At 43.6% G+C, this 21,189-nt stretch overlaps 1 protein-coding gene across 2 annotated transcripts in view; it reads right to left on the bottom strand.

Annotated features, from left to right (window-relative positions):
* LOC121581837 (ras-related protein Rab-27B) overlaps positions 1–21,189 on the bottom strand; it is a 101,497-nt gene that overhangs the window by 19,591 nt on the left and 60,717 nt on the right. For both annotated transcript variants that reach the window (XM_041897200.2, XM_041897199.2), the window contains exon 2: positions 5,146–5,247. In XM_041897200.2, coding sequence (XP_041753134.1) covers positions 5,146–5,228 — 83 coding nt within the window. In that variant the 5' untranslated portion in view covers positions 5,229–5,247. The remainder of the gene's footprint in view (positions 1–5,145; positions 5,248–21,189) is intronic.

Consider the following 21,189-nt stretch of genomic DNA (forward strand, 5'->3'; position numbering starts at 1 on the left):
TCCAATTCATCCCAAAGGTGTTCGATGGGGTTGAGGTCAGGGCTCTGTGCAGGCCAGTCAAGTTCTTCCACACCGATCTCGACAAACCATTTCTGTATGGACCTCGCTTTGTGTACGGGGGCATTGTCATGCTGAAACAGGAAAGGGCCTTCCCCAAACTGTTGCCACAAAGTTGGAAGTACAGAATCTTCTAGAATGGCATTGTATGCTGTAGCGTTAAGATTTTCCTTCACTGGAACTAAGGGACCTAGCTCGAACCATGAAAAACAACCCCAGACCATTAGTCCGGCTTCTCGGCCATGGAAACACTTTTCATGAAGCTCCCGACGAACAGCTCTTGTGCTGACGTTGCTTCCAGAGGCAGTTTGGAACTTGGTAGTGAGTGTTGCAACCGAGGACAGACGATTTTTACGCGCTTCAGCACTCTGCGGTCCCGTTCTGTGAGCTTGTGTGGCCTACCACGTCGCGGCTGAGTGTAGTTGCTCCTAGACGTTCCACTTCACAATAACAGCACTTACAGTTGACCGGGGCAGCTCTAGCAGGGCAGACATTTAACTAACTGACTTGTTGGAAAGGTGGCATCCTATGACGGTGCCACGTTGAAAGTCACTGAGCTCTTCAGTAAGGCCATTCTACTGCCAATGTTTGTCTATGGAGATTGCATGGCTGCGTGCTCGATGTTATACACCTGTCAGTAACGGGTGTGGCTGAAATAGCCGAATCCACTAATTTGAAGGGGTGTCTATATACAGTGGGGAGAACAAGTATTTGATACACTGCCGATTTTGCAGGTTTTCCTACTTACAAAGCATGTAGAGGTCTGTAATTTGTATCATAGGTACACTTCAACTGTGAGAGACAAAAATCCAGAAAATCACATTGTATGATTTTTAAGTAATTTATATATACAGTGAGGGAAAAAAGTATTTGATCCCCTGCTGATTTTGTACGTTTGCCTACTGACAAAGACATGATCAGTCTATAATTTTAATGGTAGGTTTATTTGAACAGTGAGAGACAGAATAATAACAAAAAAATCCAGAAAAATGCATTTGTGAAAAATTTTATAAATTTATTTGCATTTTAATGAGGGAAATAAGTATTTGACCCCTCTGCAAAACATGACTTAGTACTTGGTGGCAAAACCCTTGTTGGCAATCACAGAGGTCAGATGTTTCTTGTAGTTGGCCACCAGGTTTGCACACATCTCAGGAGGGATTTTGTTCCACTCCTCTTTGCAGATCTTCTCCAAGTCATTAAGGTTTTGAGGCTGAAGTTTGGCAACTCGAACCTTCAGCTCCCTCCACAGATTTTCTATGGGATTAAGGTCTGGAGACTGGCTAGGCCACTCCAGGACCTTAATGTGCTTCTTCTTGAGCCACTCCTTTGTTGCTTTGGCCGTGTGTTTTGGGTCATTGTCATGCTGGAATAGCTATCCACGACCCATTTTCAATGCCCTGGCTGAGGGAAGGAGGTTCTCACCCAAGATTTGACGGTACATGGCCCCGTCCATCGTCCCTTTGATGCGGTGAAGTTGTCCTGTCCCCTTAGCAGAAAAACACCCCCAAAGCATAATGTTTTCACCTCCATGTTTGACAGTGGGGATGGTGTTCTTGGGGTCATAGGCAGCATTCCTCCTCCTCCAAACACGGCGAGTTGAGTTGATGCCAAAGAGCTCGATTTTGGTCTCATCTGACCACAACACTTTCACCCAGTTCTCCTCTGAATCATTCAGATGTTCATTGGCAAACTTCAGACGGGCCTGTATATGTGATTTCTTGAGCAGGGGGACCTTGCAGGCGCTGCAGGATTTCAGTCCTTCATGGCGTAGTGTGTTACCAATTGTTTTCTTGGTGACTATGGTCCCAGCTGCCTTGAGATCATTGACAAGATCCTCCCGCAAGTCTCTGAATGTCCTTCAGTGGCCCAGTCAGATCCCGGACTTGAACCCGATCTAACATCTCTGGAAAGACCTGAAAATAGCTGTGCAGCGACGCTCCCCATCCAACCTGACAGAGCTTGAGAGGATCTACAGAGAAGAATGGGAGAAACTCCCCAAATGCAGGTGTGCCAAGCTTGTAGCGTCATACCCAAGAAGACTCAAGGCTGTAATCTCTGCCAAAGGTGCTTCAACAAAGTACTGAGGAAAGGGTCTGAATACTTATGTAAATGTGATATTTCAGTTTTTACTTTTTTATAAATTTGCTAAAATTTATAAAAACCTGTTTTTCATTTGTCATTATGGGGTATTGTGTGTAGATGAGGGAAATTAAAAAATATATATACCTGTAACCTGTAACGTAAAAAAATTTGGTAAAAGTTAAGGGGTCTGAATACTTTCCGAAGGCACTGTATCTGTAGAGGAAAGTCGTATATAATAATAATAATATATATATATATAACATATTAGATATAACAACTTGTTGTCTGTGTATCTGTAGAGGAAAGTAGTATTACTATAATAACTGATAGGGTTTCCCTTGTGGCTCCATACACCATAGACGTATGCATTGTGTCCCAATTGGCACCCTATTCCCTAAATATAGAGGTTTCTGGTCAAAAGTAGTGCACTATAAAGGGAACAGGGTGTCATTTGGGAAGCAGGTAAAGTCTAGAAGTAATACAGCGCCTTCAGAAAGTTTCCCCACCCCTTGACTTTTTCCGCTATTTGTTGTGTTACAGCCTAAATTAAAAAATTATTACATTTAGATTTTGTGTCACTGGCCTACAAGCAATACCCCATAATGTCAAAGTAGAATTATGTTTTTAGAAATGTTTACAAATTAATTAAAAATGAAAAGCTGAAATGTCTTGAGTCAATAAATATTCAACCCCTTTGTTATGGCAAGCCTAAAGTTCAGGAGTAAAAAATGTGCTTAACAAGTCAAATAAGTAGGATGGACTCACTCTGTGTGCAATAATAGTGTTTAACATGATTTTTTGAATGACTACCTCATCTCTGTACCACACACATACAACTATCTATAAGATCCCTCAGTCGAGCAGTGAATTTCAAACACAGATTCAACCACAAAGACAAAAACAGACAATTAATATATTAGTGTTTTATTTATTTTATTTATTTTTTACAAATGTTCACATTTTTCTTCCACTTTTACATTAGAGTATTTTTTGTAGATCTTTGACAGAAAATGACAATTAAATCAATTTTAATCCCACCTTGTAAATGTGGAATAAATCAAAGGGTGTGAATGCTTTCTGAAGGCGCAGTACATCATTCACACAGCAGCAGATTTGTATTTTTAACGGAAGATTAATGTGTTTATGCAACAAATGTTTGTGCATCGAATCGTATTGCATCGATTTGTTCCTAAAATCAAACCGAATCGCACCAAATCGTTTCAAACGAAAAGTATCATTCCTGTATTGTATAGGAGCTCACGTATCTAGATCCATGTACGTATCGAATCGTGTTGAAAGGGAAAAATGCACATCCCTAATAACTATTTAGTTGTGTGTGTACCTATAGAGAAGGGTAGTGTTCCCTACTCCAGAGTCCCCCATAATACATGATAAATACAGTTGAAGTCGGAAGTTTACATACACGTAGGTTGGAGTCATTAAAACTTGTTTTTCAACCACTCCACAAATTTCTTGTTAACAAACTATAGTTTTGGCAAGTCGGATAGGACATCTACTTTGTGCATGACACAAGTAATTTTTCCCAACAATTGTTTACAGACAGATTATTTCACTTATAATTCACTGTATCACAATTCCGGTGGGTCAGAAGTTTACATACACTAAGTTGACGGTGCCTTTAAACAGCTTGGAAAATTACAGAAAATGATGTCATGGCTGTAGACGGTTCTGATAGGCTAATTGACATCATTTGAGTCAATTGGCGGTGTATCTGTGGATGTATTTCAAGGCCTACCTTCAAACTCAGTGCCTCTTTGCTTGACATCATGGGAAAATCAAAAGAAATCAGCCAAGACCTCAGAAAATAAATTGTAGACCTCCACAAGTCTGGTTCATCATTGGGAGCAATTTCTAAACACCTGAAGGTATCACGTTCATCTGTACAAACAATAGTACGCAAGTATAAACACCATGGGACTACGCAGCCGTCATACCACTCAGGAAGGAGACGCGTTCTGTCTCCTAGAGATGAACATACTTTGGTGCGAAAAGTGCAAATCAATCCCAGAACAACAGCACCTTGTGAAGATGCTGGAGGAAACAGGTACAAAAGTATCTCCACAGTAAAACAAGTCCTATATTGACATAACCTGAAAGGCCGCTCAGCAAGGAAGAAGCCACTGCTCCAAAACCGCCATAAAAAAGCCAGACTACAGTTTGCAACTGCACATGGGGACAAAGATCGTACTTTTCAGAGAAATGTCCTCTGCTCTGATGAAACAAAAATAGAACTGTTTGGCCATAATGATCATCGTTATGTTTGGAGGAAAAAGGGGGCTGCTTGCAAGCCGAAGAACACCATCCCAACTGTGAAGCACGGGGGGTGGCAGCATCATGCTGTGGGGGTGCTTTGCTGCAGGAGGGACTGGTGCACTTCACAAAATAGATGGCATCATGAGGAAGGAAAATGATGTGGATATATTGAAGCAACATCTCAAGACATCAGTCAGGAAGTTAAAGCAAATGGGTCTTCCAAATGGACAATGACCCCAAGCATACTTCCAAAGTTGTTGCAAAATGGCTTAAGGACAACAAAGTCAAGGTATTGGAGTGGCCATCACAAAGCCCTGACCTCAATCCTATTGAAAATGTGTGGGCAGAACTGAAAAAGTGTGTGCGAGCAAGGAGGCCTACAAACCTGACTCAATTACACCAGCTCTGTCAGGAGGAATGGGCCGAAATTCACCCAATTTATTGTGGGAAGCTTGTGGAAGGCTACCCGAAACGTTTGACCCCAAGTTAAACAATTTAAAAGCAATGCTACCTAATTGTAAACTTCTGACCCACTGTGAATGTGATGAAAGAAATAAAAGCTGAAATAAATAATTATCTCTACTATTATTCTGACATTTCACATTCTGAAAATAAAGTGGTGATCCTAACTGACCTAAGACAAAAAAACTGAGTTTAAATGTATTTGGCTAAGCTTCCGACTTCAACTGTATATGCTATATTATAGCAGAAGTAGTTGTGTGTGTTTACCTGTAGAGAAACGTAGTCTTCCCTACTCCAGAGTCCCCCAGAGCCAGGAGCTTGATGAGGTAATCATAGTCCCCATCAGTCATCGTGCTGACCGCGCTGAACCTGGAGTAAACAAACACTGGGGATTAAATCAACAACTTTCCAATCTCAGGACAGACACTTTAACCACAAGGTCACTGGGTGAGTACATCAAGTTACATTTACATTACATTTTTAGTCATTTAGCATACGCTCTTATCCAGAGCGACTTACAGTTAGCGCGTGCATACGTTATTTTTTCATTTTTTTTATTACATACTGGCCCCCCGTGGGAATCGAACCCACAATCCTGGCGTTGTAAACACCATGCTCTACCAACTGAGCTACATCCCTGCCGGCCATTCCCTCCCCTACCCTGGACGACGCTGGGCCAATTGTGCGCCGCCCCATGAGTCTCCCGGTCGCGGCCGTCTACAACAAAGCCTGGATTCAAACCAGGTTCTCTAGTGGCACAGCTAGCACTGCGATGCAGTGCCTTAGACCACTGTGCCACTCGGGAGGTTGTTAGACAGCGGCTTCATCCCAGCCTATCTGAAAGACACATACATACATACAAGTTGGAAACAAACAAACAGACAACGGGGAACTGGCCTGGGGTCAGTAAAGGTTTGTCAAACAAACAACAGCACCATCCATGTCATGAGAAGGAGGTATTCTGTGAGAGTTGACTAATGGAAATCTAATTTTGTCTCCTTAAAACACGCACACACACAAACACACACTAATTCAATTTGTAAGGTCAGTCTGGGCTGTGACATGATTGGTTCTATAGGTTGAGAATTAGTGGTCCTGTTACTAGGGAACTCATTTCGCTGTAGGCTACTATAAAACAGACAACACTATGAAAGAACTAGACATTCCTTCAGACTTCAACACAGTAATGATGTGCCAGATCTCTAGACTAGTTGTAGCCCTCCGGTTTTCAAGCCGCGTCTCGACCATTCTATTATATATCCCTTCTATCTCCTTTCTTGATCTTTTTAATATATATATATATATATATATTATGCTATGTGTCAGAGGTTAGATGTTAGACTGTGGCCTTCTGGGAAAGAGCCTGGGAGCACCAGTCACTGGGTGGGTAGAGAGGGCGTATCGGGGGAAACCTTGTGTGTGTGTGTGTGTGTGTGTGTGTGTGTGTGTGTGTGTGTGTGTGTGTGTGTGTGTGTGTGCGTGTGTTTTATGTGCTATGCTATCCGATGTGATCTCTCTCAGAAGGGGTGGCACATGATCTCATCCCCATGAGGCATCAGGCGCTCCTCTGGTTGGATGGGAAAGCAGAGACACTGCTACTGACTGTGGATGGGAAAGCAGAGACACTGCTACTGACTGTGGATGGGAAAGCAGAGACACTGCTACTGACTGTGGATGGGAAAGCAGAGACACTGCTACTGACTGTGGATGGGAAAGCAGAGACACTGCTACTGACTGTGGATGGGAAAGCAGAGACACTGCTACTGACTGTGGATGGGAAAGCAGAGACACTGCTACTGACTGTGGATGGGAAAGCAGAGACACTGCTACTGACTGTACAGTGTGTTCCCCCCCCCCCCTCCCACCCTCCCCCCACAGGAGTAGTTCTGTAGAGTGGTTCTGTAGAGTAGTTATGTAGAGTGATCAATTGGATCCCAGAAGGTACCACGCACATAATGTGTTAACCGCAAGTTACTTTGGATGACACTGGGATGACACTGGATGACACTGTTAGTCAAATGACCATATTATTAGTGGAAAACAAAGTAATCAGATCCCAAATGGCCTTTAGGTCCCCAAAGAGGAGGTCCTTTAGTTTAGCTCTAGTGGCCCAGTCCTGTCCTCTTCCTGTTGTGCGTATTGGTCTGTCTGTTTGCCTCACTGACCCGTGGATTATATTTAGACATGAAGATCATGAGACTCCAATTCGCTCAGTAGGGAGAGAAAGAGAGCGACGAGAGAGAGAGCTGGAGGGCAACAGTACGACAGCACCTTATTTCCCAGCTGTCCAAGCAGCTCTTTTAAAAACACTTATTTAGGAAAAGTTGATGACGGGGTGAATGACTTTCACAACAGCGGAGTTATTAGAATCTTAAAATCACATAACGGCTCTGGTAGTTCCATGATGTTGTTAACCAGCCCTCGTCCCCAGGCGGATGAGAAGCCTACCCATCTAATGATCCATTGTCAGAGGAATCAGGACGTCCTGAGGATGTGATTAGTGGCTGATCAGTGGACCTCAACTGTCCCTCAGGGGGACCCATCTGTAGTTAGTAGCAGTATGAATCAGGTGACTGCATTGAGGCTTCCTCCTCTCACAAACACATCTACGGCCTCACTTTATGTACACCAAAATAACCCAATGAGTCTGTGCGGTTACGATCACCAACCGCTTGCTAGGGTAGTTTTCTGTACAGATTGGACCAAAACATTCTGTTCCAACAGGAAATGCAATACATGTCTGTCATGTACTCCTGAGTGGCGCAGTGGTCTAAGGCACTGCATCGCAGTGCTAACTGTGCCACTAGAGATCCTGGTTCGAATCCAGGCTCTGTCGCAGCCGGCCGCGACCGGGAGACCCATGGGGTGGCGCACAATTGGCCCAGCGTCGTCCAGGGTAAGGGAGGGAATGGCCGGCAGGGGATGTAGCTCAGTTGATAGAGCATGGCGTTTGCAACGCCAGGGTTGTGGGTTCGTTTCCCACGGGGGGGCCAGTATAAAAAAAATAAAAAATATATATGTATTCACTAACTGTAAGTCGCTCTGGATAAGAGCGTCTGCTAAATGACGTGAAAGGAGGTAGTCCCCGTTTGTTTTGAGAGTGAGGAAATTGGTTTGCTATGTTCATTTCCCTTTCCATTCATGGGCCCTTTTCTTGTGAAGAGCTAAGTGAAGACAGCTGGTAAGAAGAGGAATATAAAATCAACAAGATACTCGAGGACCCCACTGAACAACAATGGTCCAGTCAGACAGGGTCTTCACCCCAAATGGCACCCTATACCCCGTAAGGATCTGGCCAAAAGTAGTGCACTATGTAGGGAATAGGGTGCCATTTGGGATGCATAAGTGTGACTCATTTACATTTAAGTCATTTAGCAGACGCTCTTATCCAGAGACGACTTACAAATTGGTGCATTCAAATTAGGATAGCCAGTGGGACAACCACATCTTGATCACAGTAAGTACACTTCTTCAAACAAGCAGCTGTGAGCAAAGTCAGCGCAATCAGGGACAACTACATCTCGATCACAATAAGTACATTTCTTTAAACAAGTCAGTGCTAGCAGGTGAAATAAGTCAGGTGTTAGTTTAGACAAAAGACAGTGGTAGTAAAGGGGGGGTAGAAGGATTACTGTTATACTATTCCAGGTATTCCTTAAAGAGGTGGGGTTTCAAGTGTCTCCGGAAGGTGGTCAGTGACTCCGCTGTCCTGGCGTCGTGAGGGGAGCTTGTTCCACCATTGGGGTGCCCAGAGCAGCGAATAGCTTTGACTCAGGCACAAGGTTTTAGACACTGCAATGGTGGAACAAGGAGGCAGGGAGCTGATTTGAAGTGTATCTAGACGCATCCCATTACAATACATTTCTCCACCTCCAACTCCAGCTGTTGGCTACAGAACAGTCCTTTACATCTGGATATTTGTGCAACAGTGAATAGATGATGAAAGTATTGGCCTATGGAGGCTGGCTCCTATTGCTTTACTAGCAGACAATTTATTACTACAAACAGTCGCTATAGTACACAGTGGTACAATGAAATCCTGAAACACATTACACATTAATGCACCAAGTGGGTATGAATTGGATATGAATTCATGTCTCATTCAATTTTGTTATGGAAATGCACAAGAAAAGCTCTTGTAAAAGAGATTATACATTTCCTGGTTAGATAAGGCAACAGCAACACAAATTATGCAGTCCTGTAAATAGGAAGCACGCTTTTCAAATGAAGACATTCTGAACGCTGTCTGATCTCAATTTCGATAAGCTGTTAAATATCTCTACTGCCGGGTTTGGACAAATTAGTTCTGGATTTTAATAGCAGGATCAAACCAAAACCAAAGAACCGTATTACTGCACCCATAGAGATGTCTATGGCTATCTACCAAACATCAGTCCTCTACTGAACTGCTTATGAATAGTGATTTGCTATTCAGTTGATTTGTCCTAGACCTCGATCGTGCAATCTGTAACAGAAAATGAGTCCTCATCCTGCACATCGACATCTGACTTGTGGCCACAGTCACACAGAGATCACGATCACGAAACGGTTTAACCTCTTGAAAGGAAGCAGCATGCGTCACGTTATTTCTCACTGACGTTTCTGATGTCTTGTATCTTCAGATGTCAGTAATTCAAAAGAAGTGTTCCAAAGGAGGCATTTACAAACAACAACAACAAAAAAGGTTATCGTTCCATCGACTAAGAATTAAACACTAAAATTGTCAACAATATTGTTCGTGAATAATGATGAGTGAGAAAAGTTAGACGAACAAATATCATACCCCCCCCCCTCGCCCAAGACATACTAACCTCACCGTTACAATAGCGGGAGGTTATTGTGTGCATTTTTTTACCTGCACAATTATGACGAGTTGACATTATTCTAAATAAATTTCAGAACAGAAGTATGATGAATATTTTGGAGCGCCACATCTTAGGCACTTAAGGCTGGAGAGAGAGATTGGTGGTTTGGATTCTAGCTGGTGAGGATTCTGCAGTAGGGCAGGCGGTGGTTCTAGAGAACCTATTGATCGCTGTGGCCTCCGGGAGAACAGGTCTGGGAAGTGTGTTTGTGTGTGTGTGTGTGTGTGTGTGTGTGTGTGTGTGTGTGTGTGTGTGTGTGTGTGTGTGTGTGTGTGTGTGTTTGACACGTCTGGCTGATTGCTTTAGAATTAGCAGAGAGCCGTTTCTCTTGCATCAGTCAATACAGCTATCTGGACCCTGATTCTAAATACTAAACAGAAATGTCTCACCCTACATGCTCAATGCCAAGAAATATTTGTTCAAATTCTATCAACAACAAAAAAAAAACTGCTTTCATTGATCTAGATCAGGGTTCTTCAATTCCGGTCCTGGAGGGCCGAAACACCTCTGTTTTTCATCCTCTCCTTCTAATCAGGGGCTAATTCAGACCTGGGACACCTGGTGAGTGCAATTAACTACCAGGTAGAAATAAAAGAAAGGTCTCCTTTCAGGTGATCAGGTGGCCTTTCAGAGGGTTCAGATGACTTTCAGCAGCTCAGACTCAGTGTGTGAGGCTTTATGAGTGTGAGTGAGTTGCCTGCGTCTGCATGTGTTCTATCTGATGTTTAAAACCCTCTCCATCACCCACTGCTATCCCTGGGTCCCGTGGTGTAGGAGGCAGGGGTGGGCTGACATCACAGCAGGGGGTGAACTAACACCTGTACCAGCAGCAGCTCCAGTCAGACAGAAAGGTTAGCGGTGCTGGAGGTCAACCTGGGAGATCGATCTAACACAGAACTGAGAGGGAGAGAAGCAGGGACCAAGGTGGACCAAGGTAGGCCAGGGTGGACCAAGGTGGACCAAGGTGGACCAGGGTGGACCAAGGTAGGCCAGGGTGGACCAGGGTGGACCAAGGTGGACCAGGGTGGACCAAGGTGGACCAGGGTGGACCAAGGTAGGCCAAGGTGGACCAGGGGGGACCAGGGTGGACCAAGGTGGACCAAGGTGGATCAAGGTGGACCAAGGTGGACCAGGGTAGGCCAAGGTGGACCAGGGTAGGCCAAAGTGGACCAAGGTGGATTAAGGTTGACCAAGGTGGACCAAGGTGGATCAAGGTGTGCATGTGTGATTGTGTGCAGTGGTGAAAGTAAGGCGGTATGGTCCGGCATCCCAGCAAAATAAATAGTTGGGATACGCCGTACCGTTAAAACATCAGCAATAATGAAAACAAAATGTCAAGAAAACTGTAGGCTATTACACCACTATTTATCATTACCGCACGTCAGAGTCATTACTGTATGTCAGATGCATGAGAAATTAGCGAATGGACTTGAAAACAGGTATAGCCTACGCTCCAAAATACCATGTGGTTCCACTGACAATTTGCCAACTCAGAGATGAGTGGCCGAAATCTAATGTCATTAGGCCTACACCTTTTGGTGTTTTGTGTAAAAGATGTCGCTCCATTGACCACTGTTTGGAGGCTGGAAATATGTTGTGAGTGGATGAACGTGCATGGGTAACCTAGTAAAGGATCCCTATGAAGAGATAGTTTGACAATCAGATGAAAACATCATGACTGGTTGTGTTTTATGCTACAATAAAAAGTAATACATTTTAAAAGTTAAATGACAAATCTTTACAACTAGGCCCACAGAGATCCTACTGAATGATTAGGGGTTCTGTGTAATTCTATGATTAGGCCCATACATTTTTTCAGGATGTCCCGTACCGGGAAGAAAATACATCTACTTTCACCTCTGCGTGTATATTATCCGATGTTCCCTGCTATCCTTTGACCCCATGGGGTTTCCCCTCACAGGGCAGGGGTGGGCTGACACCTGTAGCAGCAGCAGCAGTCAGATAGAAAGGTTAGCAGTGCTGGAGGTCAACCTGGGAGATCGATCTATAATAATAATAATAATAATAATAATAATAATAATAATAATATGCCATTTAGCAGACGCTTTTATCCAAAGCGACTTACAGTCACGTGTGCATACATTTTAACGTATGGGTGGTCCCGGGGGATCGAACCCACTACCCTGGCGTTACAGGCGCCGTGCTCTACCAGCTGAGCTACAGAGGACCATAAGGGATCTAACACAAAGCCCAATATAACCCATTTCCTGAGAGGGAACGGGACACGGGGAAACAGAGGACAGGGTACATAGTCTATACTCCCATAGCCCTCTCTGCTCCACTGCTCTCGTCCTTCTAGACCTTTCCGCTGCCTTTGATACTGTGAACCATCAGATCCTCCTCTCCACCCTCTGATAACCAGGAGAAGTAACTGCTTGTCCCCCCTCCCTCACCTGGTACTGACAGTAACGGCCTGTAAAATAGCCCCATAACATCAAAGATCCACCACCGTATTTTACAGAAGGTTATTCTCTGCATTAGCATTCTCATTTTTTCGACGCCAAACCCACCACTGGTGTGCGTGGTCAAAGAGCTTTATTTTCATGTCATCCAACAAATGTAAAACGACTGGAGTTTGCTAAACAGCGTTTGAGCACTTGAAGTTCTTTGTAGCCAGCTAAGTTTTTCGTTTGGATCCCACGACACAGTTGGCGTCAGTTGCTGGGATTGCTAGTCTCTGTCCAATGATCCTGCCGACCAAGGATGGGTCTGAGGAGCTATTTGGCGTTGCAGCTAGCCTAGCTGCTAGCTAGCAGCATATCAAGCTAGCTGGGTTTTCTTGAGGGCTTGAACGCGGCGATGCGGTTAGCCACTGTGGCTGGGACGGCGGATTGTCCCGGGTTTGTGGCTGTCTAGATCCCTGCTGTTTGTTGTTTTCCATCTTCCCTGTGACCTGTCCTGTCTGGAACTGCGAGGAGTAACAGCGTAACCTACGTTGCTAGCTACCATGACAAAGACCAAAGTACGTTGTCGAGGACAGTGTTGTCTCTCTATCACACGTAAAGGATCTTTTAAACGAACAAAAAATAGTTCTACAAGCAGTTGTTACAAGAAAAAGTTATTTGTCCAAATACTGGTGGATTCGACTAATAAAAGAATGGACGACCTAACCAGAGAGGTCCAGGACCTAAAGAACAGTTTGCAATCAAGGCGTAACAACATGGTTGTGGACGGAATTGCAGAATCTCCACATGAGACCTGGACGGAGTCTGAGGACAAAGTGAGGGAAATGATCTCTGAGAAACTGAAGATGGACCACAGGAAGATTGAGGTGGAGCGGGCCCACAGGACTGGAAAACCCACCACCGGCCCAGGTGACAGGCCCAGGCCGATCGTGGTCAAGTTCCTGAGGTTCAAGGACAAGGTAGCTGTTCTGGAAAGAGCCAAGAACTTGAGAGGAATGTATATCTTTCTCAACGAGGACTATCCTGAAGCTGTGCGCCAGAAGAGGAAATAGCCATGAAAGCTGCCAGAGCGCGTGGGGACATTGCTTACATCCGCTATGACAGGCTCATTGTCCGCCCTCCTTCCCAGAAGCCTGGAAGGGATGAGAGAGCCAAGCCTTTGGGTTTGTAGCTTCAACCCCGTAGCACACACACACACACTTACACACACCAATTGATTAATGGACTGTTGAATATATATTTGTTTATCTTGCTTTGTTTGCTCTTTCCAGTATTATGTCTATCTCTGATAAGCTACCCAGGAAAGGGCTCAAAATAGCTCATTTTAATATATGTAGCCTTAGAAATAAGGTTCATGAAATCAATAACTTGCTAACATCAGATAACATTCATATATTAGCCATTTCTGAGACTCACTTAGATCATTCATTTGATGATACAGCAGTAGCAATACAAGAACATAACATCTATAGAAGAGACAGAAATGCTTATGGGGGAGGTGTTGCTGTCTATATTCAGAGCCATATCCCTGTAATGCTTAGAGAAGATCTTATGTCAAGTGTTATTGAAGTGTTGTGGCTGCAGGTTCACTTGCCACATCTAAAGCCTTTTCTTTTGGGGTGTTGCTATAGGCCACCAAGTGCTAACAGTCAGTATCTAAATAATATGTGTGAAATGCTTGATAGTGTAAACAGAGAGGTCTACTTTCTTGGGGACCTGAATATTGACTGGTTTTCATCAAGCTGTCCACTCAAGAGGAAGCTTCTTACTGTAACCAGTGCCTGTAATCTGGTTCAGGTTATTAATCAACCTACCAGGGTGTTTACAAACACTACAGGAACAAGATCATCCACATGTATCGATCATATTTTTACTAATACTGTAGAACTTTGTTCTAAAGCTGTATCCGTACCCATTGGATGCAGTGATCACAATATAGTGGCTATATCCAGGAAAGCCAAAGTTCCAAAAGCTGGGCCTAAAATAGTGTATAAGAGGTCATATAAAATATTTCGCTGTGACTCTTATGTGGATGATGTACAAAATATTTGTTGGTCTGATGTGATTAATAAGGAGCATCCAGATGCTGCACTTGATGAATTTATGAAATTGCTTTTTCCAATTATTGATCAACATGCACCTGTTAGGATACTGACTGTTAGAACTCCATGGACTGATGAGGAATTGATAAACTGTATGGTTGAAAGAGACGGGGCTAAAGGAGTGGATAATAAGTCTGGTTGCACATCTGACTGGTTGACTTACTGCAAATTGAGAAATTATGTGACTAAACTCAACAAAAAGAAGAACAAACTGTATTATGAAGCCAAGATCAATGATATAAAGAATAATGGAGAAAAAAAAACGTTGGAGTACTTTAAATGAAATTATGGGTAGAAAGACAAATTGAACTCCACCTTTCATAGAATCAGATGGCTTATTCATTACAAAACCATTTGATGTTGCCAATTATTGTAATGTTTACTTCATTGGCAAAGTGGGCAAATTTGGGCAGGAAATGCCAACAATGAACAGTGAGCCATCGTATTCATGCATAAAAAACTAATAATGAAAGAAAAGCACTGCAAGTTTGAATTTTGTAAAGTTAGTGTGGGAGAGGTGGAAGAATTATTGTTATCGATCAATAATGACAAACCTCCTGGCATTGACAACTTAGATGGAAAGCTACTGAGGATGGTAGCTGCCTCTATAGCCACTCCTATCTGTCATACAGTGGGGAAAAAAAGTATTTAGTCAGCCACCAATTGTGCAAGTTCTCCCACTTAAAACGATGAGAGAGGCCTGTAATTTTCATCATAGGTACACGTCAACTATGGCAGACAAAATGAGAAAAAAATGCAGAATTTCACATTGTAGGATTTTTAATGAATTTATTTGCAAATTATGGTGGAAAATAAGTATTTGGTCAGTAACAAAAGTTTCTCAATACTTTGTTATATACCCTTTGTTGGCAATGACACAGGTCAAACGTTTTCTGTAAGTCTTCACAAGGTTTTCACACACTGTTGCTGGTATTTTGGCCCATTCCTCCATGCAGATCTCCTCTAGAGCAGTGATGTTTTGGGGCTGTCGCTGGGCAACACAGACTTTCAACTCCCCTCCAAAGATTTTCTATGGGGTTGAGATCTGGAGACTGGCTAGGCCACTCCAGGACCTTGAAATGCTTCTTACGAAGCCACTCCTTCGTTGCCCGGGCGGTGTGTTTGGGATCATTGTCATGCTGAAAGACCCAGCCACGTTTCATCTTCAATGCCCTTGCTGATGGAAGGAGGTTTTCACTCAAAATCTCACGATACATGGCCCCATTCATTCTATCCTTTACACGGATCAGTCGTCCTGGTCCCTTTGCAGAAAAACAGCCCCAAAGCATGATGTTTCCACCCCCATGCTTCACAGTAGGTATGGTGTTGGATTACTGCAACTCGCTGTTGGCTGGCCTCCCTGCCTGTGCCATTAAACCCCTACAACTCATCCAGAATGCCGCAGCCCGTCTGGTGTTCAACCTTCCCAAGTTCTCTCACGTCACCCCCCTCCTCCGCACACTCCACTGGCTTCCAGTTGAAGCTCGCATCCGTTACAAGACCATGGTGCTTGCCTATGGAGCAGCGAGGGGAACGGCACCTCTGTACCTTCGGGCTCTGATCAGTCCCTACACCCAAACGAGGGCATTGCGTTCATCTACCTCTGGCCTGCTGGCTCCCCTTCCTCTGCGGAAGCATAGTTCCCGCTCAGCCCAGTCAAAACTGTTCACTGCTCTGGCACCCCAATGGTGGAACAAGCTCCCTCACGACGCCAGGACAGCGGAGTCACTCACCACCTTCCGGAGACATTTGAAACCCCACCTCTTTAAGGAATACCTGGGATAGGATAAAGTAATCCTTCTACCCCCCCCAAAAAAAGTGTAAAGTGGTTATCCCACTGGCTATAGGGTAAATGCACCAATTTGTGAGTCGCTCTGGATAAGAGCGTCTGCTAAATGACGTAAATGTGCCCTTGAGCAAGGCACTTAACCCTAATTGCTCCTGTAAGTCGCTCTGGTTAAGAGCGTCTGCTAAATGACTAAAATGTAAATGTAAATGTGTTCTTTGGATGCAACTCAGCATTCTTTGTCCTCCAAACACGACGAGTTGAGTTTTTACCAAAAAGTTCTATTTTGGTTTCATCTGACCATATGACATTCTCCCAATCCTCTTCTGGATCATCCAAATGCACTCTAGCAAACTTCAGATGGGCCTGGACATGTACTGGCTTAAGCAGGGGGACATGTCTCGCACTGCAGGGTTTGAGTCCCTGGAGGCGTAGTGTGTTACTGATGGTAGGCTTTGTTACTTTGGTCCCAGCTCTCTGCAGGTCATTCACTAGGTCCCCCCGTGTGGTTCTGGGATTTTTGCTCACCGTTCTTGTGATCATTTTGACCCCACAGGGTGAGATCTTGCGTGGAGCCCCAGATCGAGGGAGATTATCAGTGGTCTTGTATGTCTTCCATTTCCTAATAATTGCTCCCACAGTTGATTTCTTCAAACCAAGCTGCTTACCTATTGCAGATTCAGTCTTCCCAGCCTGGTGCAGGTCTACAATTTAGTTTCTGGTGTCCTTTGACAGCTCTTTGGTCTTGGCCATAGTGGAATTTGGAGTGTGACTGTTTGAGGTTGTGGACAGGTGTCTTTTATACTGATAACAAGTTCAAACAGGTGCCATTAATACAGGTAACGAGTGGAGGACAGAGGAGCCTCTTAAAGAATAAGTTACAGGTCTGTGAGAGCCAGAAATCTTGCTTGTTTGTAGGTGACCAAATACTTATTTTCCACCATAATTTGCAAATAAATTCATAAAAAATCCTACAATGTGATTTTCTGGATTTTTTTTCTCAATTTGTCTGTCATAGTTGACGTGTACCTATGATGAAAATTACAGGCCTCTCTCATCTTTTTAAGTGGGAGAACTTGCACAATTGGTGGCTGACTAAATACTTTTTTCCCCACTGTATCTTTAATCTGAGCCTAGAGGAAAGTCTTTGTCCTCAGGCCTGGAGGGAAGCCAAAGTAATTCCGCTACCCAAGAATGGTAAAGCAGCCTTTACTGGTTCTAACAGTAGACCTATAAGCTTGCTGCCAGCTCTTAGCAAACTGTTGGGAAAAATGGGGTTTGACCAAATACAATGCTATTTCTCTGTAAACAAATTAACATGCTTATAGGGAAGGGCACTCAACATGTACTGCACTGACACAAATGACTGATGATTGGTTGAAAGAAATTGATAATAAGAAGATTGTGGGAGCTGTACTGTTAGATTTAAGTGCAGCCTTTGATATTATTGACCATAACCTGTTGTTGAAAAAACGTATGTGTTATTGCTTTTCAACCTCTGCCATATCGTGGATTCAGAGCTCAAATAGAACTCAAATCCAATAGAACTCAAAAAGTTGTCTTTAATGGAAGCTTCTCTAATGTCAAACATGTAAAGTGTGGTGTACCACAGGGCAGCTCTCTAGGCCCTCTACTCTTTTCTATTTTTACCAATGACCTGCCACTGGCATTAAACAAAGCATGTGTGTCCATCTATGCTGATGATTCAACCATATATGCATCAGCAACCACAGCTAATGAAGTCACCGAAACCCTTAACAAAGAGTTGCAGTCTGTTTTGGAATGGGTGGCCACTAATAAACTGGCCCTGAACATCTCTAAAACTAAGAGCATTGTATTTGGTACAAATCATTCCCTAAATGCTAGACCTCAGCTGAATCTGGTAATGAATGGTGTGGCTGTTGAACAAGTTGAGGAGTAACTTGGTGTTACCTTAGATTGTAAACTATTATGGTCAAAACATATAGATTCAATGGTTGTAAAGATGGAGAGAGGTCTGTCCGTAATAAAGAGATGCTCTGCTTTTTTGACACCACACTCCAAAAAGCAAGTTCTGCAGGCTCTAGTCTAATCTTGATTATTGTCCAGTTGTGTGGTCCAGTGCTGCAAGGAAAGACCTAGTTAAGCTGCAGCTGGCCCAGAACAGAGCGGCACGTCTTGCTCTTCATTGTAATCATAGGGCTGATATAAATACTATGCATGCCAGTCTCTCTTGGCTAAGAGTTGAGGAGAGACTGACTGCATCACTTCTTCTTTTTATAAGAAACATTAATGTATTGAAAATCCCAAATTGTTTGCATAGTGAACTTACACACAGCTCTGACACACACACGTACCCCACCAGACATGCCACCAGGGGTCTTTTCACAGTCCCCAAATCCAGGACAAATTCAAGAAAGCGTACAGTATTATATAAAGCCATTATTGCATGGAACTCCGTTCCATCTCATATTGCTCAAATAAACAGCAAACCTGGTTTCAAAAAACAGATAAAGCAACACCTTACGGCACAACGCCTCTCCCCTATTTGACCTAGATAGTTTGTGTGTATGCATTGATATCTAGGCTACGCGGTTTGAACCAAAAATGTCCAATTTGGACTCCAGACCAAAGGACAAATTTCCACCGGTCTAATGTCCATTGCTCATGTCTCTTCTTCTTTTTGGTGTCCTTTAGTAGTGGTTTCTTTGCAGCAATTCGACCATGAAGGCCTGATTCACACAGTCCCCTCTGAACAGTTGATGTTGAGATGTGTCTGTGACTTGAACTCTGTGAATCATTTATTTGGCCTGCAATTTCTGAGGCTGATAACTCTAATGAACTTATCCTCTGCAAAAGAGGTAACTCTGGGTCTTCCATTCCTGTGGCGGTCCTCATGAGAGCCAGTTTCATCATAGCGCTTGATGGTTTTTGCAACTGCACTTGAAGAAACTTTCAAAGTTCTTGAAATGTTCCGTACTGACTGACCTTCATGTCTTAAAGTAATGATGGACTGTTGTTTCTCTTTGCTTATTTGAGCTGTTCTTGCCATAATATGGACTTGGTCTTTCACCAAATAGGGCTATCTTCTGTATACCCCCCCTTGTCACAACACAACTGATTGGCTCAAACGCATTAAGAAGGAAATAAATTCCACAAATTAACTTTTAAGAAGGCACACCAGTTAATTGAAATGCATTCCAGGTGACTACCTCATGAAGCTGGTTGAGAGAATGCCAAGAGTGTGCAAAGCTGTCATCAAGGCAAAGGGTGGCTATTTGAATCTCAAATAGAAAATATATTTTGATTTTTTGGGGGGGGTTACTACATGATTCCATATGTGTTATCTCATAGTTTTCATGTCTTTGCTACTTTTTACAATCTAAAAAAATAGTAAAAAGAAAGAAAAAAAACGTCGAATGAGTAGGTGTGTCCAAACTTTTGACTGGTAGTGTAGGTGAACTGATCTAATATATAATTGAGGTGTAGGTGAACTATTGTTGTTCAACAAACGAATCTAGCCTAGTGATTGACCAAAACATATCATTATCCATAATCCTTAGAGGTTTGTGCTGAGGTTAGCTTAAGCCTACAGGATATCGTTTTCCTAAACACACACACACCCATGGTTAGGCTCCAGTCAGGTGGTATTTGGTGTTGTTTTACAAAGAGACATGCAATATCCTTAGTTTCTACACACATTTCCCCGAACCCATGCCAGCAGAGTATTGAGAAGCATACATTTGGGGATATTCATTTCCGATATAGTAATGTTACTGCAATACAATAATGCTGAAAGGGTTGATAACTAAAACAACTACATCCACCCATAATTAACTTGTTAAAACAACACGCAGCAACAACTGCAGTGGTGTGTTTGGGGTGTGTTTGTCAAACAGCAGAGAAACATGCAATAGAGGAAAACACAACACACACACACACACACACACACACACACACACACACACAAGCAGTGAAAAACAACACTTGTGGCTTAAGGTTCATTATTAGGTTAGGAATAATTCAATCATTTGCAAGTCAATACCATTTCAATTAATTAGAACAAACCGCCTTTTCATACAAACAAGGTGAAACCTGAGTCCCAAATGGTGCCCTGTTCTATTTACTATAGTGCTGAACGCATTGACAATTAAATAACTAGAACCAGAGCCCCTGGTCAGAAGTAGTGTACTATGTAGGGAACAGGGTGCCGTTAGAACCAGAGCCCCTGGTCAGAAGTAGTGCACTATGTAGGGAACAGGGTGCCGTTAGAACCAGAGCCCCTGGTCAGAAGTAGTGTACTATGTAGGGAACAGGGTGCCGTTAGAACCAGAGCCCCCTGGTCAGAAGTAGTGTACTATGTAGGGAACAGGGTGCCGTTAGAACCAGAGCCCCTGGTCAGAAGTAGTGTACTATGTAGGGAACAGGGTGCCGTTAGAACCAGAGCCCCCTGGTCAGAAGTAGTGTACTATGTAGGGAACAGGGTGCCGTTAGAACCAGAGCCCCTGGTCAGAAGTAGTGTACTATGTAGGGAACAGGGTGCCATTAGAACCAGAGCCCCTGGTCAGAAGTAGTGTACTATGTAGGGAACAGGGTGCCGTTAGAACCAGAGCCCCTGGTCAGAAGTAGTGTACTATGTAGGGAACAGGGTGCCGTTAGAACCAGAGCCCCTGGTCAGAAGTAGTGTACTATGTAGGGAACAGGGTGCCGTTAGAACCAGAGCCCCTGGTCAGAAGTACTGTACTATGTAGGGAATAGGGTGCCATTTGTATCAGCGGTTCAAATGGGTCACAGACAAGCTCTTCTCGGTCTCCTCTTCTCTGAGAGATGAGCCACAAGCAGTCATTAAACCTTTACTGTACTAAGAAAGAGCGAGTGTGAGAGAGCGAGAGAGAGAGAGAGCGAGAGAGAGAGAGAGCGAGAGAGAGAGAGAGAGAGAGAGAGAGAGAGAGAGAGAGAGAGAGTAAGAGAGAGAGTGAGGGTTAGGGTGAGAGAGAGAGACAAAGAGAGAGGTAGGCTACAGTATTTCATGGTAGGCTAGAGTATTTCATGGTAGGCTACAGTATTTCATGGGACTATAGTATTTCATGGTAGGCTACAGTATTTCATGGTAGGCTACAGTATTTCATGGTAGACTATAGTATTTCATGGTA

The sequence above is a fragment of the Coregonus clupeaformis genome, unplaced genomic scaffold (genome assembly GCF_020615455.1).
Source record: "Coregonus clupeaformis isolate EN_2021a unplaced genomic scaffold, ASM2061545v1 scaf0166, whole genome shotgun sequence".
NCBI lineage: Eukaryota > Metazoa > Chordata > Actinopteri > Salmoniformes > Salmonidae > Coregonus > Coregonus clupeaformis.